The sequence below is a fragment of the Typha angustifolia genome, chromosome 3, assembly GCF_048772165.1.
Source record: "Typha angustifolia cultivar Huaian chromosome 3, ASM4877216v1, whole genome shotgun sequence".
In the NCBI taxonomy this organism is placed as follows: domain Eukaryota; kingdom Viridiplantae; phylum Streptophyta; class Magnoliopsida; order Poales; family Typhaceae; genus Typha; species Typha angustifolia.
This window is the reverse complement of record NC_133241.1, coordinates 7,297,815-7,318,060: the sequence shown is the minus strand read 5'-3', so window position 1 is coordinate 7,318,060 and position 20,246 is coordinate 7,297,815. Positions and strand designations below refer to the sequence as shown.

Below are 20,246 nucleotides of genomic sequence, written 5' to 3'. Positions count from 1 at the left end.
TTGGAATGAACAAAGAACATCATGTGTTAAATTGGTATTCCCTTTGGCATATATATATATATATAAAGGCAAATCTAGGTTAGATTGCTAGAATCGTTCTCTTATTCTTCTTTTTCTTCTCGAGATCTTCTTATCCTAGTAACGTATTATATGGATAAGGGTTGAATTATTCCCTGAGCTATTCAACCCATACTTTTTCTATAGATCAATATAATTATAAACTCTAATCCATTTTATTTTCCAAGTTAGTATCAGATTATGTATTAAATTTTTATGTACATAATCAATACATTAGCGAGCATCTAATTAAGCCTTGCTGTTAAACAAATGCCATTAGATATTATCTAATGGAGTCCAAATCATCAGCTTGTCTTCATTCATGATTACTTTAAAGAATGGTACTAAACAAAGCCTCCTTTGTTTTAATTAGCAGTTCAGGGACTATTACTGGTACTTAATCATGCCCAGGATTAGATGATTAGCACTTTGCTTCAATCATGTGTTTGGAATTATGCAGTTCTAAGCAATCAATTAGTTCCTCTCGCCGCGCTATAATTATAATTAAATATCCATGCAAAAATAATCACTTATTCCTCTAAACAACCTTTGTTTAAAGCTTGATGTAGGCCCATTGGATTTAGATTTTCCATCCACTTGCATGTACTTAGGACAAGAAGATTCTCTCCTCTCCTATTGACTGTGGAGTTTGATGGCATTCATCTTATCGCTCAAGTTTCTAGAGTAATCAATAAGATATAAGCTTGAATCCCACTAACCCTATCTCCGTTTATCCATCGCTTAAACTTTTAGAGTAATTAGTTCGAGGTAACACAAATAAATTTTCACATATATCCTCCTCAAATGGATACTTTCATGCTAGTATACAGAGAGTGGAGTTAAGCCCATGAAGAAATTGGTGGTCCAAAGTAGCAGGAAATCTAATCCACATGCTACGAGGCAACTCATGACCTCTCATTGGCATGGAATATCCAAAAGTGATACAAAGGAAGGAAAGAGTATGAACTCTATCCTCCCTTTCTTTGAATACAATTCCAAAAACTAAGGTGAAAACGAAGGAGAAGACCAAGTTGGTAACCAAGAAGTGTGAGAGAAATGGCATTAGAGATTTGCTTCCAAATGAGCACCATTGGCTCCACTGTCTCAACTACTAGTAATAGACCCAGGTTGGTCCATGCATCACAACACTTACCTCTCAGGGAAAAGTTCAATGTACTTGCCAATTCTGGATCCAAGAGAGCAGTAGCATCCTTTTCCTCTCCGGTCGGCCGTCGACGGCCTAGCTTCATCTGCCAAGCGAAAAATGCCATCGATGAAGGTAATCTGTGTATATATATATGTATTATCTTTCGATTATAATCGAAAGTATTATGATTGTGTTTGGTATATGGTCTGTTTGTAGTGCTGGTGGCGAATGACGCAAACTGGAACAAGTTGGTCATCGCCTGCGAGACGCCGGTAATGGTGGAATTTTGGGCACCGTGGTGTGGCCCGTGCCGGATGATCGCCCCTGTCATCGACGAGCTAGCCAAGGAGTACGCCGGGAAGATGGTCTGCTGTAAAGTCAACACCGACGATTGCCCCACCATCGCATCGAACTACGGTATTCGGAGCATTCCAACTGTGCTGCTCTTCAATAATGGGGAGAAGAAGGAGAGTGTCATCGGTGCAGTTCCAAAGAGCACTTTGAGTAGCCTTGTAGACAAGTATGTGAAGAAATGATCCTGGCTGCCTGTGATCATGTATATTAAGGCTATAATATGATACACTGCTTCACTACGGAATTGCAACTCCTCCTCATTTCTCTACAATCCTGTGACTGTATTCTTCTCTTCAGAATGAAAGAAATGGCAGGGCGAAAGAATTGTTTTCCTTGCCTGTTATGCATCAGGAACAGATAGAACTCTCATTTTACTTCTGAATCTAACAATTATGCATTAACCTTAAAGCTGCTGATCATTTGCCTTCGCAAAATACTGAGAAAAATTACAACAATTCATAACTGCACTTGCAAAAGGAAGAAAAAAAAGGGAAGAAGGTCAAAGATCACCTGCACATTCATTCTCGCTGTTCTCTCAGACCCTTTAGGGTATAATATTTCATTAGAGCTCGAAAATAGATTAGCTGATGATTGGTTACAACTGGGGAACAAGACGAGATCAATGTCACTTTTTACTCCTTAATGTTAGAGAAACCACACCAAACATTACCAGAGGAGAGCTCTATTCCCTGTGCACGTGGTACTTACACTCTACTGTAGGCAACATCATGCCATGGTTGCATAATACACAGAAGACGAAAGAAATAACAGTTTAATATAGGATACAGCGACTTGTGCAAAGAGAAACTATTACATATGTTACCTTTAGGGCAATTAGTAAATCAAGAGGCCTATCGGAGGTCGTTATGAGCTGGAACCATCCATTGACGGTTCTGAGCTCTGTGATAAGTAGCTGCCATCATTTCCTCCGGTAATTTTGCTGCTTTGGATTAAGACACCCAGGAATCGGGTCGACAGCCCATTAGCAACTTCTAGGGAGAGGACTTCCAATCGTACTGCATATTATTGAAGCTATTTATTCTTCTAACTCCGCCCAGCAGCTGGCTTCCTATATCCTGTTGCTGTTGATGGCTCATCAATGTTGTGTCCTGAGAGGTATGATTCATTCCAATCCTCCCATTCAAGCTCATAGTTCTTAATCCACTAGATGAAGGAGATGGACCAATTCCACCCATGGCCCCAAACCCAATGCCACTGATTCCTGCACTGTTGGTAATCGTGTTTCCAACTAAGCAATTGCTCCCATTTGGTGCAGGTGGTATTCCATTCATCCTCTTTGTATCATTCCCCAAATTACCTATTCCATTTAGCTGTGAGGACATCATTATCTCCTGTAGAATTTGCTGGACAGAACTCTGAGAATCATTTGGATCAGCTTCCTGAAGCTGTGTTGACTGAGACTGCATCATTGGCAAACTTGCAGGTGCACTGGGGGCAGTCAGCTGGGTTGTGTGACGAGGAGTTGGCATTCCAATGTTAGTTGATGGCGATGGAGCTGGGGAAGGAAAAGAGGAAGGTGGAGGATTTGTCTGTGATGGAGGTAATGAATTAGATGAGCTGGTTGACGGCATCTGCGGATTGTTCCCACTGCGATAGGGACCATTCACGGTATTCATTTGATCTTGTCTGCAACTGATTGAATTTTGGAGGAGACTAGCGTTGGTAGGTGCAGAGTTAGATGTGGAAGATGCACAATTGAGAGACTTATTAGCATTAACATCACCATTGCTGGCAGCCGCAACCTGCACGCCGGACACATGAGCAGAGTTTTGACCATTGTGGTTTGAATTTTGGGAAATAGATGGCTGCTCCTCATGTTGGCGGGCTTGTTGAGAATTGATTCCTGAAGAAGTCCTTCGAGGGAAATTGATCAGGCTATCTGAACAAAAATAATCGACAGAGATGTCAAATACAAGCCTAAGTAAACACAACACAGTATTTCTCCAACAATAACAGACTATATGTGCATGATGATAGAGATTCAAACAGATTCTAAAATGTCCAAGCATACACTATAAATGACCATTAACCAGGCTACTTCAGACTGGAAAGATGTGAAAAGTAATGTAAGTGGTGAAGTGAAGGCCACATATACGAAGTTACAAACTTCGTGTGTTAATTATGCAGACTATAACAAAGAAACTGAATCAGGAAAAGCTTACCCATAGGTCCAGTCCCAGTCTGTCTGCTGTAATCAATCAGGTCCTTCATACTATTCACCACCTCTGCTATCTGCCATTTTAGATTTAACCGGACAAAAGTAAGTATCAATAAGCAAGGACAATGCAATTGAATTTCAGTATATTGGTTACAAGATATTTAGTATGCAATCGACAGCAGACATATAATAGATAATATAAATAGCAGACAAGCATAAACAACTTATGGAAAGGACAAAATATATGCATAATCAGATATGAAACAACAGATCAGCAAACTGGTAGAAAATCTGACCACTCAGTAGATGATAAAACAATTTTGTCTACTGAATTTGAGATCATCATCAAACCCAGGCCCCGGGTTTCACAAAACCTGAAACCTCAGATAAAGAAGATATACAAAAGAGGAGGTTCCAGTTTTTCTTGAGAATATAGTAATTTCCAGGTATACGGCAGGTCTTAGTGATCTTAGCAATCATATGCAACATCAGCCAGAATTACTATTGTCTTTGGAGTTAACGCTTGACTGTGGATGTAAAATTGAACTTCCTACGAGAGTATTCTAGGGAAGGCAAGATTCCTGTTCAATTTCTTATATATATAGAACATGTATGGGCTAAGCAGCAAAAAATTATAATAAAAAAAAGATATACTTTAGCAACTTTGTTTATCAATGTTCGCATCTGCAGATTACAATGAAGACTGCCTAAAGTTCACAATACATCAAAAAGTTGTCTGATGATAAATGGAGTACATGAGGTAACACCACTGATAGTCTATATCTATCAATGCAGTTTCAAATAGTGCAAAAACCACCAATATATATATCACACTGGAAATGACTGCAAATAATCTTCATCAAAGAGCATAATTTCATAGTATCAAATATGATTTTCCATCTTGCATCATTTTCCATTCATTTGTGGAGAGATTATGAACTTTAGCTCTTTAAAGAATACATGACCTTCAAAACCTAGTGAAACAATATGGAACATAACATAAATAAATTTAAGCAACAAAAGTTACTCATGTATTACACTGCTACATTGTTAATAAGTTTGCCAATTCAGGTGCATTTTCAGATAATTCATTGATAAGTGTTTATACTGGAATTTGATTTACTAATTTGAGTGATCTTGAAGTGCTTGCCTTACTGTATTTATGCAATGTGATAGGTCATCTTCAACTCATTTTGTTTATTATGAGCATATCCTGAATCCCTTTATATAGGTTACTACGGCACTTCTAACTTTTCTCTAGATGAGTCATGGAAACACAATTTATTCAAAAATCCATAAAAAAAAATATTAAGTTGTACTTGGACCAAAAAATAAGGGTTTAGCCCACTGCAATTCTAAAATAGTCACAAAGGTCTAGTGTAGGACCAAAAGATGTATAGGGGTTGAACAATGCAATCAAAATCAAAAGATCTGAAAATATACTTTGGAAACAATATACTGAACAACAAATGTAAAACTATTCAAACAAATTTGGAAACAATCTACCAAAAGGATACTCTGATAGATTGAAAGAAAGAGTGATAGAAGAGTAGTCTACCTGAAGGCACCGAACATATCTTTTAGTGTATCCTAAATCATTTACCAATGGCACCTCCAATGCTTTCGCTAATTGACGAGTTGATGCCAAAAACCTATAGTACAATTTAAAATGTGATTAAGAATCCACATTAAGGTGAAATTATAGGAAAGAAAATCATAATGTGGCATTCAATAAAACCATGAAATAGTTTGTGAAGTAGATATTCCTTGCAAAAGCAACTTGATATGATAAATTCTTAAAGCAAACAATTCAGAAACAAAGGTCAAATTTAAGAAGATAAGTTGGGAGTGCGAGGAACTCATACAGTCATATATCTTAATATGGCTGCAAATCGGTTACATGATAACTGTCTCATCAATAGACGAAAAGGATTGATTTTGGATGTCTACTCTTTTATATTAGCTTTAAAACAGCAATTATTTAAGGAACCATCTATGAAGTTCTTGTGGAATAGAGAAATGTAATAATTTCTGGTAAAGGAACAAAGATGGGACATTTCATTTTATAATAGAGAAATGTAATTATTTCAATCCCCCCCACCAACAGCTCATAAACCACAAAGAGCTAAAATTACAAAGACAAAGGATGTTCCATGCAGTTGGGAAGACGGAACAGTCTTTTGTAAGTAGAGTATGCAGTCAATATTTCTTATTTGTCAGACTACACTTTTCCCCACAGTGTAGCTCCAAGAAGAAGGTATCAAGCTTACCCACTTTCTTTCAAGACAGAGGATAACAGATGTGCTTTATCGGTATGATGCTTGTTTATAATGTTGCATATGCCTTTTACAATTTTAAATTTATAGGTTAGTTCTTTAGTTCATATAGTGATAATTTCTACTTAACATGTCAGTTTATTTTGTAATCCATTTACTTATAAGTTTTGCTGGGAAGATTGCACATTCATATTTCCTAGTATTAGCTAAAATCAGCAATGTACATACACCAAATATATGAATCATAAAATTTATGTACCAACAAATGCAGCCAACCTCAGGTAGGTTAGCAACCTAGAGGCTGCAAGATTCATAGACATAATTACACAGGATGTTATTGGGAGGAATTTTGGCAGTTTGGCTAATAACTTAAATGGTAAAAATAAGAGTAATTATGCGTAGGATGAACTTATATTATTCCACTATTTGTTCTTCCAAACAAATGCTAAACGTGACTTCACACATTAAAAGTTTAAAACAACCAAAGATATTAACACCCAACTGTTCTTTCTGTTTGAATAACAAGACTAATGTAAATCAGATATCCACAATAGAGGTATTGTACTTTATGCATCTACTGGACTCTTGTGTGACTGTGCCTAAACTTGCATCAGCACTGACACGCAATAACGATACTACTATCTGGCTTGGTTAAATACAAATTCAGTATGGAGCTCACAGTTAAATAGAAAGAGCAAACCAATATTAAACTGAACCACAAAGTAAATTACTTACGAATTACAACTGCTTTGCACATCTTGAGCAGATAGACCTGTTGAATTTTGTACAGAAGCCTGATATTTCTGTACCACAGCACCAAGTTGACTAACCTGCAGCAAATAGCAAGAGCACATCAGCCAGAATAAGCCAATGTTGCTAGCAAAGCAAAGAGAGTCAAGGCAAATCCAATCATACGTATGTGTGTCAAAGTTTAACTAACTACCTCAGGTAATAGCAATCTTCGAGGGATAAGTTCCTCATGGCGCCTAGCACAGAATTCCCAAGAAGCAATCTACCATGAAAAGAAAAGGAAAATGAAAAATGACTGAATAATATCCTTTCAGGGAATCCGAGAACCATAAAACTGGAGAAAAACCTTTTAATAACATTATACCTTGAGATCTGAATTGAAAACAATCCTTAGTTGACCTTCACGTACTACACGTAGTTGCTCAAAGACGCTCTCCTGAATCGCCTTCTCATAGTCCAAGACAATCTGACCTGCCGGATTTTGATACTCCCGTGGCATGTCAACATAAAGAAGTTCTTCCAACGTACCACTGGCATACTTAATTTGGCATAGCCTTGGCAAGACTTCAACAGTCGTTTCTATATAGGTAGCATTAAGAATATTGAGAATATGTAGCCTTCCACGACATATTTTGAGCAGAAAATGTTTTTAAAACACAAGATTGTAAGAGATATGCCATGAAATAATTGGTTAGTCAGCATATGTTGTTTAAAAAATTCAATCCACTAGAACCAAACTAAATGACAATAAAAATTAAATGGAAATGATGATGATAAATTATCACAGCAACAATTTAGGAATAGCTAGCTTTCCAAGACACATCTTTTGACAGAAATAGATACAAAGTGACAAATATAAGAGGTTTATCATAATGAGATATAGTCAAAGCCATGCTGGTTAAAAGTAGCAATCCACAACATATGAAATTAAATGACAACAAGGATTATGTACTCAACGAGGGTAATACGTACCAAAACCACGCCCAGGCTTCCGATTGCATATTTCACAGTGCCACACATCCTGCGTAATGTGGAATGAACATCATATACATAAAGTCTATATCAATAAGCAGATATATGTATTGACTACATCTTAAACTACAGCAACTGGGTGGTGCCATAACACAATGAGAAAAGGTGCAACATTATGCTTGTTTCTGATGTTTGGCAAAGAAATACCTGAGGAAAAACTCCAGTAGTTTGACGGCCACTTCCATAGAGAGATACACACCACCTCTTCTTGGCATTAGGAGAAAAGTACTCGGCAACAAATTTTCTCCAAAATTCAATATTGTTATCCTGCATTAGAGAAACTAATATAATATGACCTGATATGAACAAAATCACCAAGGAAACTTATACTCTTCATCCCTGCTCAGCATAATTATGTGTGTTTTTATAAAACTAGATGCTTACCTCTGGTCTGCGCTGCTGGTTAAACATATAATGAGTCAATCTTCTAGCACATGTTCCAGGCTCATACAGGCTCGGCTTTGCTTGGGGCCTTAAAGAAAGACTCTGTTGATGAAGCTGCTGCTGCAATTGGCTTCTCTGCTGTGGTAAGCTCTTAAGAATCTGCTGCTGCTGGTGCTGCTGCTGTTGCTGCTGTAGTTGCTGTTGTTGCTGCTGCAGCTGTAAGATCCGCTGCTGCTGATGCTGCAAGATATTCATTTGTGCTGCTGCTGCTGCCTGAGAGTTTTGCCTTGACAATTGCATTAATTGCTGTTGTTGTTGTTGCTGTTGTTGTTGCTGTTGTTGTTGCTGCTGCTGCTGTTGTTGTTGTTGTTGCTGATGCTGTTGCTGTTGTTGGTGTTGTTGTTGCTGCTGCTGCTGTTGCTGCTGGCGCTGCTGCTGCTGCAAAAACATCGATGGATCCGAATGCTGGGGTTCCATCTTAACAGGACCCAAGCTTCTTAATGTTTGTAAGTGCTGTGGCTCCATCTTTACAGCACCAATATTGCGCATAGACTGTGTTGGACCATTATGATCGGTTGGACCAGCCTGTGGCTCCAACTTCACGGCACCCATGTTGCCAGCATTACCCAACCCTCCTCTAAGCAGTTGCTGCATCTGCGGCTGATTGTGGGGCAAAGAGAACTGCTGTTGGAAATTTTGCACTTCTTCCAGTTGCTGAGGCTGCGGATGGTCTGAACCAAGCTGATTGCCCGAAGGATTCTGAAAGTGTGCACTGGAAGAAGATGCAAACGAAAGCGGATCAGCTTCGGCAGCACCAACCAAATTACCTGCACCATCAAGCCCAACTCGATGCTGGAGATTCATCAGAGGCGAAGAAAGACCTCCACCAGATCCTGGCCCTCCATTTGCAAACGACTGGTTAAGGAGGGAAGAGACATTAGAGATATTCCCCAGCAAACTGTTACCGTTGAACTGAGTCCGGGGCGAGACCAATGAGGAAAAGGGGGTCTGGGATGGAATTGAACCAGCCTGAGCTCCTCCAAGCAAGCCGGAATTTGACCGCAGAAGCGAGGGGGCGATAGACTGCGCTCCACTGATCGGATTCGAAGGCCCCGAAGGCATCATCTCCCAAAAGTTGGTTTGAACCAAGCAAAGATTGTACCCTTTTTTTAGTTAAGGCAGCATGGTCTCACGGATTTGGCACACAAACACATCTGGCCGGATAAAATAACAAGATTCGTGCTCAGACATACAAGAAGGTGAAGAATTTCCGGTGATGAAAGTTAAACCTAGCCAAGGGGCTTTAGCTGCCAACATCCCAAAGGAGAGTACTCAGATCTCAAAATCTCACTTCAAACCCGTACTCCAAGAGCACCAGACGATTGGATAACCAAAACAGAGCTAGCAAAAATGGAGAGCCGACAAAAAAAGACGGGATCTTTACCCCAAGAAAGGCAAGGGAACAACCGGAGCACCTCAAGAAAGAGCTAAAGATCCGATCTTTACCCACTCCCCGTTCAGCTCACACCGATCCTCTCCCACTTCCGAAGCCGAAATCAGAATCCCAACGCGCATTTCACCACCAACTCCACTTCGCTTGCAGCTCGAAAAGACGCAACCTTGACGACGATTCAAGATAACCAAAGTGGACAGTAGACAAGGATCGAGACGACTTACGCAGCCGGAATCTCCTCCTCTTCTCCTCCTTCTCCTCCTCCTCCTCCTCCTCCTCCTCCTTCTTCCGCCTTGAGCTTGCACTGATTCGAAGAATTTTTGGGGTTAGGGTTTGTGGATTCTTATCCGCGGTCTTCTATCGGCGACCATGGTTTTTTTTTTTTCCTTCCTCCTCTTTGCTCCTGCTTTTATTTTAATTTATTTTTATATTAACTCTAATAATTCTTTTCTTTTATCGCTTTCTTCTTCTCTTCCCATCTCATCTCATCTCATCTCATCTCTTCTCTCTCTTCGTCCTTGCGGACGTCAAAGCTCCATTAAATTGAGTTTAAGACTCTCTCTCTCTCTCTCTCTAGCTCTCGTTCTTCTTCTCTCTCTCTCTCTCTCTCTCTCTCCTCTGCTCTCGAATAAGTCAAAAGGCTGGTGAAATCTTTTCTACTTTCTTGTTCTCGTGGCATGATGTATTGATATTAGCTGGCACGGCATCATGTCATACCATGCATATTCTCCACCATCCATAGCGCATACATGCATCCGTTTATCCCTACTGCCATCATGCCATCCATTTTATCCCCACCGCAAAAGTCTCTGTTTTATTTATTAGATATTTGTAAATATACTATTTATTTGCCGAAAAAAAAACATGTCCAATTTCTTAAAATATATTTGGATGTAAAAAAATTAGGGCACTTAGTTTACCATCTTCAGTCCGAGCTTTTCCCTGTGAAAATTATAGGATTCTTAAATTTGGTGGCTTTTCCTTGTGAGAATCACTGGATTCTTAGATTTTATAGTCTTATTTGGGCTCTCGCAGTACCTTCAAAAATAAAACTCTTTCAATGGAAACTGCTTCCGAATTGAATCCCCATTTGCCTTGTGTTGAGTTTCTGGGTCTCGACTCTTAAGAAGTCCTGCCATATTTGTGGCATTTGGGAGAAACTCATATTCTATCTCTTCTTCGACTGTAATATCTTTCTCCTATGTGCTTTGCGAGGGAAATCAATCGGCGAACTGGCTCACTAACTCCACTCTATTCATGAGCTTTAAATGTATTTGGATTGAGTCGTTCTCACGCTTTTTGTAATCGTCGTGGCTAGTTAATGAAGGTTAAAAGAAAAGCTGGGAAAAAGATAAACAGGAAGGCTATTTTTGTCATTAAAAAAAAGAAATATGGTTAAAATATTCTTATCCAATGAAAAATAGTTATTTAGAAATATATCTATAGAATAAGGGATAATATACTTAAATAATCTGAATTATGGAAATTTTCTAAAATGTTCTTTCCACCATTTATTTGTTAGATTTTTCTTAGAAAATGCTACCACCCTACTGTTTTAATTAAGAAAAATAAAAAGGGGTCTTACTCAATAAGCCCCCCATTTGTTACAGTGTGAATCTTTTCTCTTACTAGATAGATCTGCCCCCCCCCCCCCCCCATGAAAGAGATTAACCCAAACTACAAGTGAGATTGAGTATTAATTCTGTTACTAAAATCCAACATATGAGTTAATGTTAGTTAGGCTACAGCACAATGTGAGTTGTTAGCTACCAACTTTAAATTTAGACTTGTTAATTAAAGCCAACATCCACCACCTGTCCACCATTATACAAATGTGATTCATTAGTTTGGAAGTTTCTTAAAAGATGGAATATTATCTCTACTTGTGTTCATGTCCATAAGAGCAACATGGACATGGACATGGACATGGACATGGATGATGATGATGATGATGAATGTAATCTTTTAATTAAATAAATATAGTCAACTATGTCAAGGGCAAGGGTCCATCATATATAGATATATATATGTCTCAAGGTGGGTGGGAGATTTTAATATCTATATACATGGGTCATTCCATTCAACTTAGCACATGGTCATATATATATATATCACTTCTTATCTACGTAAAGTGCATGAATGGAAACACTCTAAGCCACTTATGTCTAAGTACACATTTGAAATGTTTTAAACAAGAAATAGGGTGATAATATATATATATATATATATATATAGTCCAATAAAAGATTAACTTTATTGCTCTGTATCAAGTATCATCGAGATATTGTTTTAAGTCGTCGCGATGTCAAGCTGTTCAGTCAAGTAAACTATCAACTTTGATATGATGCATGCGTTTGTTTCTCGTTGCCCATGTCAATGTGAATGCATGATTTGCTACAACATGTAGGGCATGAGTAGTCTATGTTCATGGCCATACATTGATAACTACATGTGCTCAATGTGTGGATAGGATTAGGATAGATTTTAAGAAGCATGCATATTCTACTCACTTTAACACCTATGGATGCAATGAGATATGGTGGCCTCATTTTGTTCTCTTTATTCTTTGTTCTTTATTCTTTGTTTTTATATATAAATTAAGACCATTTATTTATGATTATTATTATTATTATTTTGCCTATATCATGCACTTAATATTATCTAAATCTAAGATATCCTTTACTATCCATGGTTGGAGGGTTTTTCTTAAACATATTGACTCCTTTAATAGAGCCTCTAAATTATCTTTTTCATTATATATGTTGTTGAATAATATTATGTGATATATATATATATACCCTTATTTTATTTCTTGGCATATTTACCATTTTACCATGTTTGGATTTTAGAAAAAAAGGAAAAGGAAAATAAAAATAAAAACACTGGTCTAATATAGTTGATCAAAAGTCAAATTCCATTTGATTAGAACTTAGAACAAGCGAAGTCAAAGGAGATAAAAAGTCAACGGAGAACCAAGATCTGGTCTAATTTCCTTCCGCGGCGTATCTGACTAACAAAGGGGAAGATTGCTTTGCTTACATTTCACACCTCCCTCTTTTCGGTATTTATATTTTGAGTACCAAAAAATAAAAATATTAACCGACCATTTATTTTAGTTTTCATAAAAATATTATTTCTATCTCTCTTGATACACTCCATCGACTAAAATAATAGTAAAAACTCTGAACAAACATTCAACTCTTTAAAATACAGAGGTAATTGGGATTCATTTAAGTTTTAGCTAATATAGTACGTCGAGTAGGATCATCGAACTAAGCCACTAAATTAGCTAAGTAATATTCTATGTAATAATAATTATTATTTAGAGTTAGAGTAGACCATACGACATTCATGATTCTATAATAATTTTTTAAGAAATTAATAAATTATATTAGAGCCAGAGTTCATATGTTTAAATGTTATCATGCTCATTTTTGCATGAATATTAACCATTTAAATTGAAATGTCTCAAAACCATTTCAGTAAAGCTGGCTGCTTTAAAAGATAAATTTGAGGAACAAAGTTTAAATAAATAAATAGAAATTCTATTTTTGATCCTCAAAATAGAGGGCGTGAATTATAAATTTGTTGAAATATAGGGTGTGAAATATAATTCGTCTAAACTCGTCAACTTTTGCCGACAAAGGCAATTATTTTTGGTACGGTGTACCGTAACCAAATATCGCACCTTCCACCACGCTATCTACCCATATGACGACAATGCCCTCTATTCGAGACCACTGTAGATAGGTTAAACTGATCAGGACCGTCCGATTCACGGTCCACCGAAGGGGTAATTTGGAAAATAAAATATGAATATTCTTGTAAAAGTATATATATATATATATAAATTGACACGAGGTCCAAGTCTCGAGCCACAGGCTAAAGCGCACGAGGAACACTGACCACATGATGGCCATGGCATGATGATGATGTGATGGGATGCATGGGGGCTGCATCATGGCAATGTGATATCATGTCATGGTGATGATGCCGGGAGTTTCTATTCTTTGACGGCTGGTTGATCCCTTTATCATTAAGACCTCTAAATTATTAAATCATTTCTACGTGTAGACTATGAAAAATCTATCTCGGAACAATATTAACCAAAAATAGTAAATAATTATCTTACTCTTAATTATTATTATTTTTCTAAAATAAGATAAAATAGTCTCTAATGGGTTTAAATTGATGAACAAATCGATTTGAAAGCTGAGATGTTGGAGTAGAGAGCACTAATTTTCTATTTTTATTTAGAATATTTTTTTCTAGAAATTTTCACTTTCTAAGTAGGTCAAAGTCGAAGTACGCATGCCAACGTATTACTCATGCACATTCGAGCTTATGTCGCTCGTATATTTATTTTTAGATGCACGTGATTGTTGCGGTGATGGGCACTCCGATGTTGTGTCCGAACATGACAACATTGATCGGCCTGCATCAAATCCCACCTAGATTATAATAAATAGAGCTTGTGGGAGTGGTATAAGGTGAGCTATCACTTACAAAGAGCGGTGGTATCTGTTACTCGTTAGGGCTCCTATCTGTGCGGCTTTGAGATGACGTTTAAACAGATTACCGTATCAAATCTAGTTCGTCCACAAGAAGTCACATAGCATCTCCCCTCATCTTCTAGAAACCTTGGCTTTGTTTGATTCTTGAATAGGAGAATATATGATCACCTTGTCTTTGTCTACTAGAATTTGGCCTGGTTTGGTTGTCGCGAATTGCCGGAAACATATGCAGTTCCTGAATAAGAATAAAATCATCATAATGTCCTGGACTAAAATCATCTAAAACTATTCTGGTTTATGAGAAGATACCAATTTTGTAGTTATTGATGTGGATAAATGGTTCAAATCTTTAACAAGATGAACAAAGCCTAGAAGGACTATACATACATTCAAAGAAACAACAAAGAGGAGAGATTGATTTGATGACTTGATGCTAGTTTTGTCCTACTGTTCTCACAAACGATCTTCGCCACCACACCTGGAAGGCCTTGCTAAGATTAGGGCATTCCTTGCCTTTTTTACTGAAGAATTGAAACCATTCCATGAATAAACTTTCTTGTTGTTTCAGAGTTAGTGTGAGCAGAGACTGGCCAAGGCTTTCCTCCAGCATCCTGATGTCAAGCCCTTTAGAGCATATTCTCAACCAGCTGAAATCCATCAGCATTGGCCGAAACCATGCCTGGAAAATGTTGAATCTTTTGTCTCCACGACAATGGAGTCTGCCTCTCCCCATAGAGGTGAAGACGGCAGCTGTGATCCGACTAAGCTCATAGCGGACCATTGGTGAAGCTCTTTCATGCATCCTGACAAGCTCCTTCTGGTCTGCCCACATGTGGACGAAATCTTCAGCCATCTGCTGGTCGATAAGTACCTCGAGCATCCAGTTTAGGTTTTCAACTTGCTGAGAGATTCTCTCGACCAACGGCACTTTCCCTTCAAATGCCGCTGTTTGATCTGCAGGAACTGGATCCGAGGCTTCTTCAAAGAACTCCACAAGACAGTTCAAAGAAAAATGACAAATGTCATAAATGCTCTCCTTGTTGAGTCCGGCAATGTCCTTCTGATAGACAGAGCTCCTAGATAAGATACTATAGACTAGAGATTGCAGCTGTTTCCTAGCATTAGCCTTGGTGCCATTTGTGACTGATCGGATGAGTTCTATTGTTAGATCGCTAGAGAATGTCAGTCCTTGTGGGTCTAACCTGGCTAGTACATCTTTGGATACAGTTTCATCAAAATTACACCTTACAAACAAGCTCTTAAGTTTCTCCTCTTCACTTTCATTCCATGGGACAGCCTCGATATATTTCAGACATGCTGTAACTCCTCTGTCAAACATAATCAAGAAGCATACCTGGAAAAAACACTGGTAAATTAAGTAATAAATAATAAATAAACTACAACCATGGCTAGAATAGTTGATTCTGAGTTTAGTATACTTAATCATTATAATATTTATCAACAGATATTACAATCAAATGGGAACAAAGATCTAGATATATGTGATTAATAATGGATATAAATACTAAACTTTCCCATAAAACAAATATTAGTCGCTAAATAGAGAATTTCATTCATTTGGTTACAATGGGTCTACATTACCTAGTTTTCAGAGCATTGGGGATGGTTCTTTTCTTTTTCTTTTTGAGTGTCACTCATGGAATGAAGATGATGTTACTCTGAGTTGCAACACTAATTGCCCTTCACACTTCCCACATAGATGATTCAAATCACTTCGATCTCATTGAACCCAACATGGTGAAGGAATTGTTCCATTCTTTTGGCTAATTTAAGAAGAATCCTTAAGATAACCCCTATTCCATTGTTTATTTAGCGCTCCAATTCCTACCGGTATATTGGACTCACATAAAGGAGTAGACAATATTTAAACTATTTTCTTTAGTCAAAATATGCTCCAACTAGCAGAATTAATGCTAAAGTTATTGACGAGACCTTAAATCGGTATGCCAAGATTTTTATAAGAGAGTCAATTCCTTGAATCCTTTTGCTTACTTCTCTAACCTGGTAGCTAGACTACCACACATTGCATACAGGACAAATCGCAATCAGCAAAAGAACAAGTTTAGAGACCAATCAAGCCGCCCATTAGGTATGGTAATAGGGTTTGGAAAAACCCCAAGTTGTATAAGATAATTTAGCTCCTTCTCTTCCATCTAGATTCCCTCTGTAGTTAGAACTTAAAACACTGAATTTTGAATGGCCTTATAGGCATCATCACTTAATTAATTCCGAATATAAGAAGAGTCACTTTCAAAATTTTACCTAAGATCCAGCAAATCCATCAAATGAGGAGAAACTATCAATTCAGAATGGCATTTATTAACTTAAAGAAAAGAGTCTTTTGATTACTTTATCTAAAGACGACGGAATTTAGTAAATCATAGAACAACTAGCAAAGAGAAAATATATATATATATATATATATATAATTCAGAGATCAACACAACATAGAACAATACTAACCTCAAGTATCTTGATCGCCCGAGCTACTCCAGCAGCCATCAACCACCTCATCTCATCCTTCTCACACATCAACTCAATCGCATCCTTAAACGCATCAAAATCCTCCAACCCTACCACCTCGATCTCGCGGCAGTCGACCACATCAACCATCCCAGCGAAAACCGAGCTGTTCTCGCACAGCACATCCCAATCCATCTCCAAAACCAAGCAGCTCCCGTCATTCCCCTTCAATCTCACCCTCAAATCCGCCACCTTCTCCCTCAGAGAAGCCCCATCCCTCGTCTCCTCCACCGACGACAGCCTGCTCTCCGACTCCACGGTCGCGTAGTCGATCGGAGAGACTCTCCCTGGTGACAGCATTCGCCGGGAGGGGGCGGCGGAGGAGGAGAGGAGTTTCTCCGGAGGCTGAGGCGACTGATTCTGCTTAAATCGGCGGACCGCGATCTGGGGTTCGACGCCGGTGGAGCAGCACCAGGGCGGACGGACCGCCGGCGGGCGGCGGCCGAGTCTCCGGCCACCGGTGTTCGCTGACGACGAGACCGGCATCGAGAAGGGAGGGAGGAGATCAGGGTTAAGGTTCGGATCTCTTCTTCCTCCTCCGCATTGGGGGAGAGGAGAAAAGAAAGAAGGGATTTTGTTGGCTCGACGGTGGTAAGCTTTCCGGAGCCTTCCTACGCTTTCGGCTACCTCGCTGTATTTCTTTCGTGGACCTTTTGCACATCACCACCTATCATTCGCATTTATTATAAAATATCGTCTTTGCCGCTTCGGGTTTTCCCCCGCATTTTTTTAATATCAATTTGCACTTTAGCCCTTTTCCTATGGGCCACGTCATCCATGGCCCCACCGCCCATAATAACGGGCTAGTATTCGGCGCAGGTGGGCCCCCCAATCGCCGTTCAGCCACTCACATCAATCATAAAAGTGGTTGAGGAGAGCCATGGAGAATTAAAGATTAGAATTAAATGACCATTTTACCCTTTCTCTTTTTATCTTTATCATTGTCCGCCATCTTATCGAATATTACACTTATGCCCCTTCTCTTCGACAATATTATTATAAAATAAAGGACTACCTTTTTTTCTTAATAGTTTCTTGTTACTCTTTTGTTCTCTACTTTGTTATAATATCTCTATAAATAATATAAAAATAATTATGCTTCCCCTAATTATCATTAGTTTTTGTTAAGCATCTCATTTACGCAACCAAGTAAACGGCAGTGGTGGTATCCATGATCGATTAGGACACCATTAGGCATTAATTAAGCCAGTGGTGAAAAATATATAAGCAAAGCCGGCGCCGTGTTTAGCTGGAAGTTATTATATATATCGGCAACCACCTTTGCTTTAGGAAAAGAATAATGTTTGAAGATTGTATATGAAGGCCTTTGGAGCTAGAACTCAACTCAATCATATGTTTGAAAATGTATATAAATATTTGTTGGGTTCTTCTTGGAATAAAGGAAATTTATTCATCTCATTTCATCCAAAGCCAATCCCATATGCTAGTCTTAAAAAAAACCCATCATCTCAAGCGGTCATCTAGTTGTCTTTAATTATATTTCAAGTATTTTAATATATTGTAACAAGAGTAGATCAATCGTTATATAGCTCAATAGTTAAGTTTTATCGACCTATGACAAATGTCATGAGTTAGAAGCTCTCGTCCGTTAGCCATTCACCGTGTAAAACCTGGGCCAAACCGCATCTAGATGCATGCGACAATTATAATATCTCCAGAAGACTATTTACATTAGTTATCCATTCTGTTTTGATGACAAAGTTCAGATAAGAAAAGAAAGAATCTGAATCGAAGGAAGGGAACATGGATGCTACTATATATAACAATATAATATAGTTGACGTGGCCAACCAAACCTCTTCTAGATCCACTTCCCCCGTGACGTGGCGGAATCTAAAACAAGGTTGCCAAATTTGACGTACGAGTTGTCCGCCGCAGCGCCAGTCTACGTTAACAACGTGTAAGTCCCTCCGTTCCCATTTCCCACCACTCCAGAGATACTTTCCGCCACGTGTACGGCCGGCCCACTGGACTGCCACCACGTGTACTCCTATCCCGAGTACGGTCGACACGTGTCCCCCCCGTCAGGTAGCTCCATCTCCTATATATTAAACCCCATGGAGAGCCAACTCGTTTACGTCGGAGTTGGAGTCGGAGTCGGAGATGGAGAGGATGGCTTCTATAGAGCGAGAGCCGAGGACTCTTAGCCTTGAGCAATTAAGATATGCGAGGGTAAAAATTGAGTCATTAATTATTATATAATTATTTTCTTGTTATATATATATATATAAATATATATAATATAATGTTTGATTAATATGGTTGTTTGCATGAAATGGTATCAGGAGGCAGCATTACAAGTTTTGAGTACCAAGAGTTTGGAAGAGGCTCTTATTATCTTCACAAAGGTGAGATTACTGGTTCATTATCTCAAAGTTTAAGTCAAAAACCTTGACGCTAACCCAGTTTAAGGAGCATTTTGGTGCAATAATTAAGAGGGTAAAGTAGTCGAGATGACGGTGTTTTCTATTAATCTGCAGGGTTTAAAGCCTGTGCTTAGTATAAGGAGGAACGATATGGACTCAGATGATGAAACCGAGCTCTTGGATTGCCTTGATCAAGGTGGTCATTTGATGAAGAGAGACATCGTTACGGCTCCTTTTTAAATTTTTTTAAATTTTTTTCTTTTATTCTTGCTTTTGTACAAAGAGATGAAATTATATATAGTTTCTTTTTTAATTTTTAATTTTTCTTAATGTGAAGAAAGATGGTGGCTAATTAATGTTGTAGAAATATTGGATCGATGCATATTTATCCATCATTTGCTTCATGACTAGGGACTTTATCCGACCTTCTTTCTAACCCTTTCATGGTTATTCGACCTTTTTTTATTTGTGTTAGCTTTATCCATGATAGTTATTATCCGACAACAATGAGTGGGTTTAAAATGGTTTTGTTTTTGTTACTGTGTGTGTGTGTTTTTTTTGGTTGTAATTGTAATGGATAGTTGGCACTTGGCAGAATGGGACGGTTTTTATAAACCGACTAGGTTATTATTATTATTATTTTTACTTACATAATAATGTTTAAGTTATTCTATTCCTTATTTTAAGCGATATTTAGTCAGGAAATTAAAGTAATAATATAATTAGAAGTGTGGTTAAGATATAATTTTAAATAAGTCATGTAGTTAGGGGTGAAAACAGGTCGGATTAACTCCGACCCGACCCGCTATTCGACCTGACTCGGAACGGATTCAGATAAAAAAATTTTATCCGATTCGGATGCGGATAGAATTTTTGAAAAAAAATTCTGACACGGATTCGGATACGAGTAGGATATATTTTTCGGATTCAGATATGGATATTGGATATCCGTTTACCCACATATTTTTTTAAATAATTTATAGTTTTTAATTTGTTTATTTAAGTAGTAAATATTAATATTGTTACTTATAATACGTTATATATTATTTATAGAGATTAATTTCTCTAATTTTATATATTTGACATACAAAAAAATTATTTGTTGCAAGACTCTTACTAATTTTATGTTAATTATATTTAAATAAAATATTATAATTATTTTAAATTTAA

General features: G+C 37.9%; 3 protein-coding genes across 5 annotated transcripts; 1 reads left to right on the top strand and 2 right to left on the bottom strand.

Moving 5' to 3' along the window:
• Window positions 1-1,010: 1,010 nt before the first annotated feature.
• Window positions 1,011-1,890, top strand: LOC140758440 (thioredoxin M-type, chloroplastic-like). Its single transcript, XM_073094609.1, has 2 exons — window positions 1,011-1,336; window positions 1,421-1,890. Exons 1-2 carry the CDS (start codon window positions 1,114-1,116, stop codon window positions 1,738-1,740), a joined length of 543 nt encoding a protein of 180 aa, XP_072950710.1. The 5' UTR covers window positions 1,011-1,113; the 3' UTR covers window positions 1,741-1,890.
• Window positions 1,891-2,174: 284 nt separating this feature from the next.
• LOC140758439 (transcriptional corepressor SEUSS-like) lies at window positions 2,175-10,204 on the bottom strand. 2 transcript variants are annotated; one of them, XM_073094608.1, is made up of 9 exons: window positions 8,180-10,204; window positions 7,943-8,062; window positions 7,736-7,784; window positions 7,128-7,342; window positions 6,957-7,025; window positions 6,749-6,843; window positions 5,296-5,389; window positions 3,742-3,811; window positions 2,175-3,422 (listed from the first exon to the last, which is right to left on the bottom strand). In XM_073094608.1, exons 1-9 carry the CDS (start codon window positions 9,302-9,304, stop codon window positions 2,551-2,553), a joined length of 2,709 nt encoding a protein of 902 aa, XP_072950709.1. In that variant the 5' UTR covers window positions 9,305-10,204; the 3' UTR covers window positions 2,175-2,550. The 2 variants fall into 2 exon arrangements, with proteins under 2 accessions (XP_072950709.1, XP_072950708.1); XM_073094607.1 differs by having other exon boundaries at window positions 2,175-3,458; window positions 8,180-10,199.
• Window positions 10,205-13,919: 3,715 nt separating this feature from the next.
• Window positions 13,920-17,540, bottom strand: LOC140777889 (BTB/POZ domain-containing protein At2g13690-like). 2 transcript variants are annotated; one of them, XR_012107112.1, is made up of 4 exons: window positions 16,631-17,540; window positions 14,534-15,500; window positions 14,139-14,381; window positions 13,920-14,067 (listed from the first exon to the last, which is right to left on the bottom strand). XR_012107112.1 is itself a non-coding variant. In XM_073122296.1 (2 exons), the coding sequence occupies exons 1-2, from the start codon at window positions 17,174-17,176 to the stop codon at window positions 14,580-14,582; spliced, it is 1,467 nt and encodes a 488-aa protein (XP_072978397.1). In that variant the 5' UTR covers window positions 17,177-17,535; the 3' UTR covers window positions 14,431-14,579. The 2 variants fall into 2 exon arrangements, 1 of the variants encoding a protein (XP_072978397.1); XM_073122296.1 differs by lacking the exons at window positions 13,920-14,067; window positions 14,139-14,381 and having other exon boundaries at window positions 14,431-15,500; window positions 16,631-17,535.
• Between the last annotated feature and the right edge of the window lie 2,706 nt (window positions 17,541-20,246).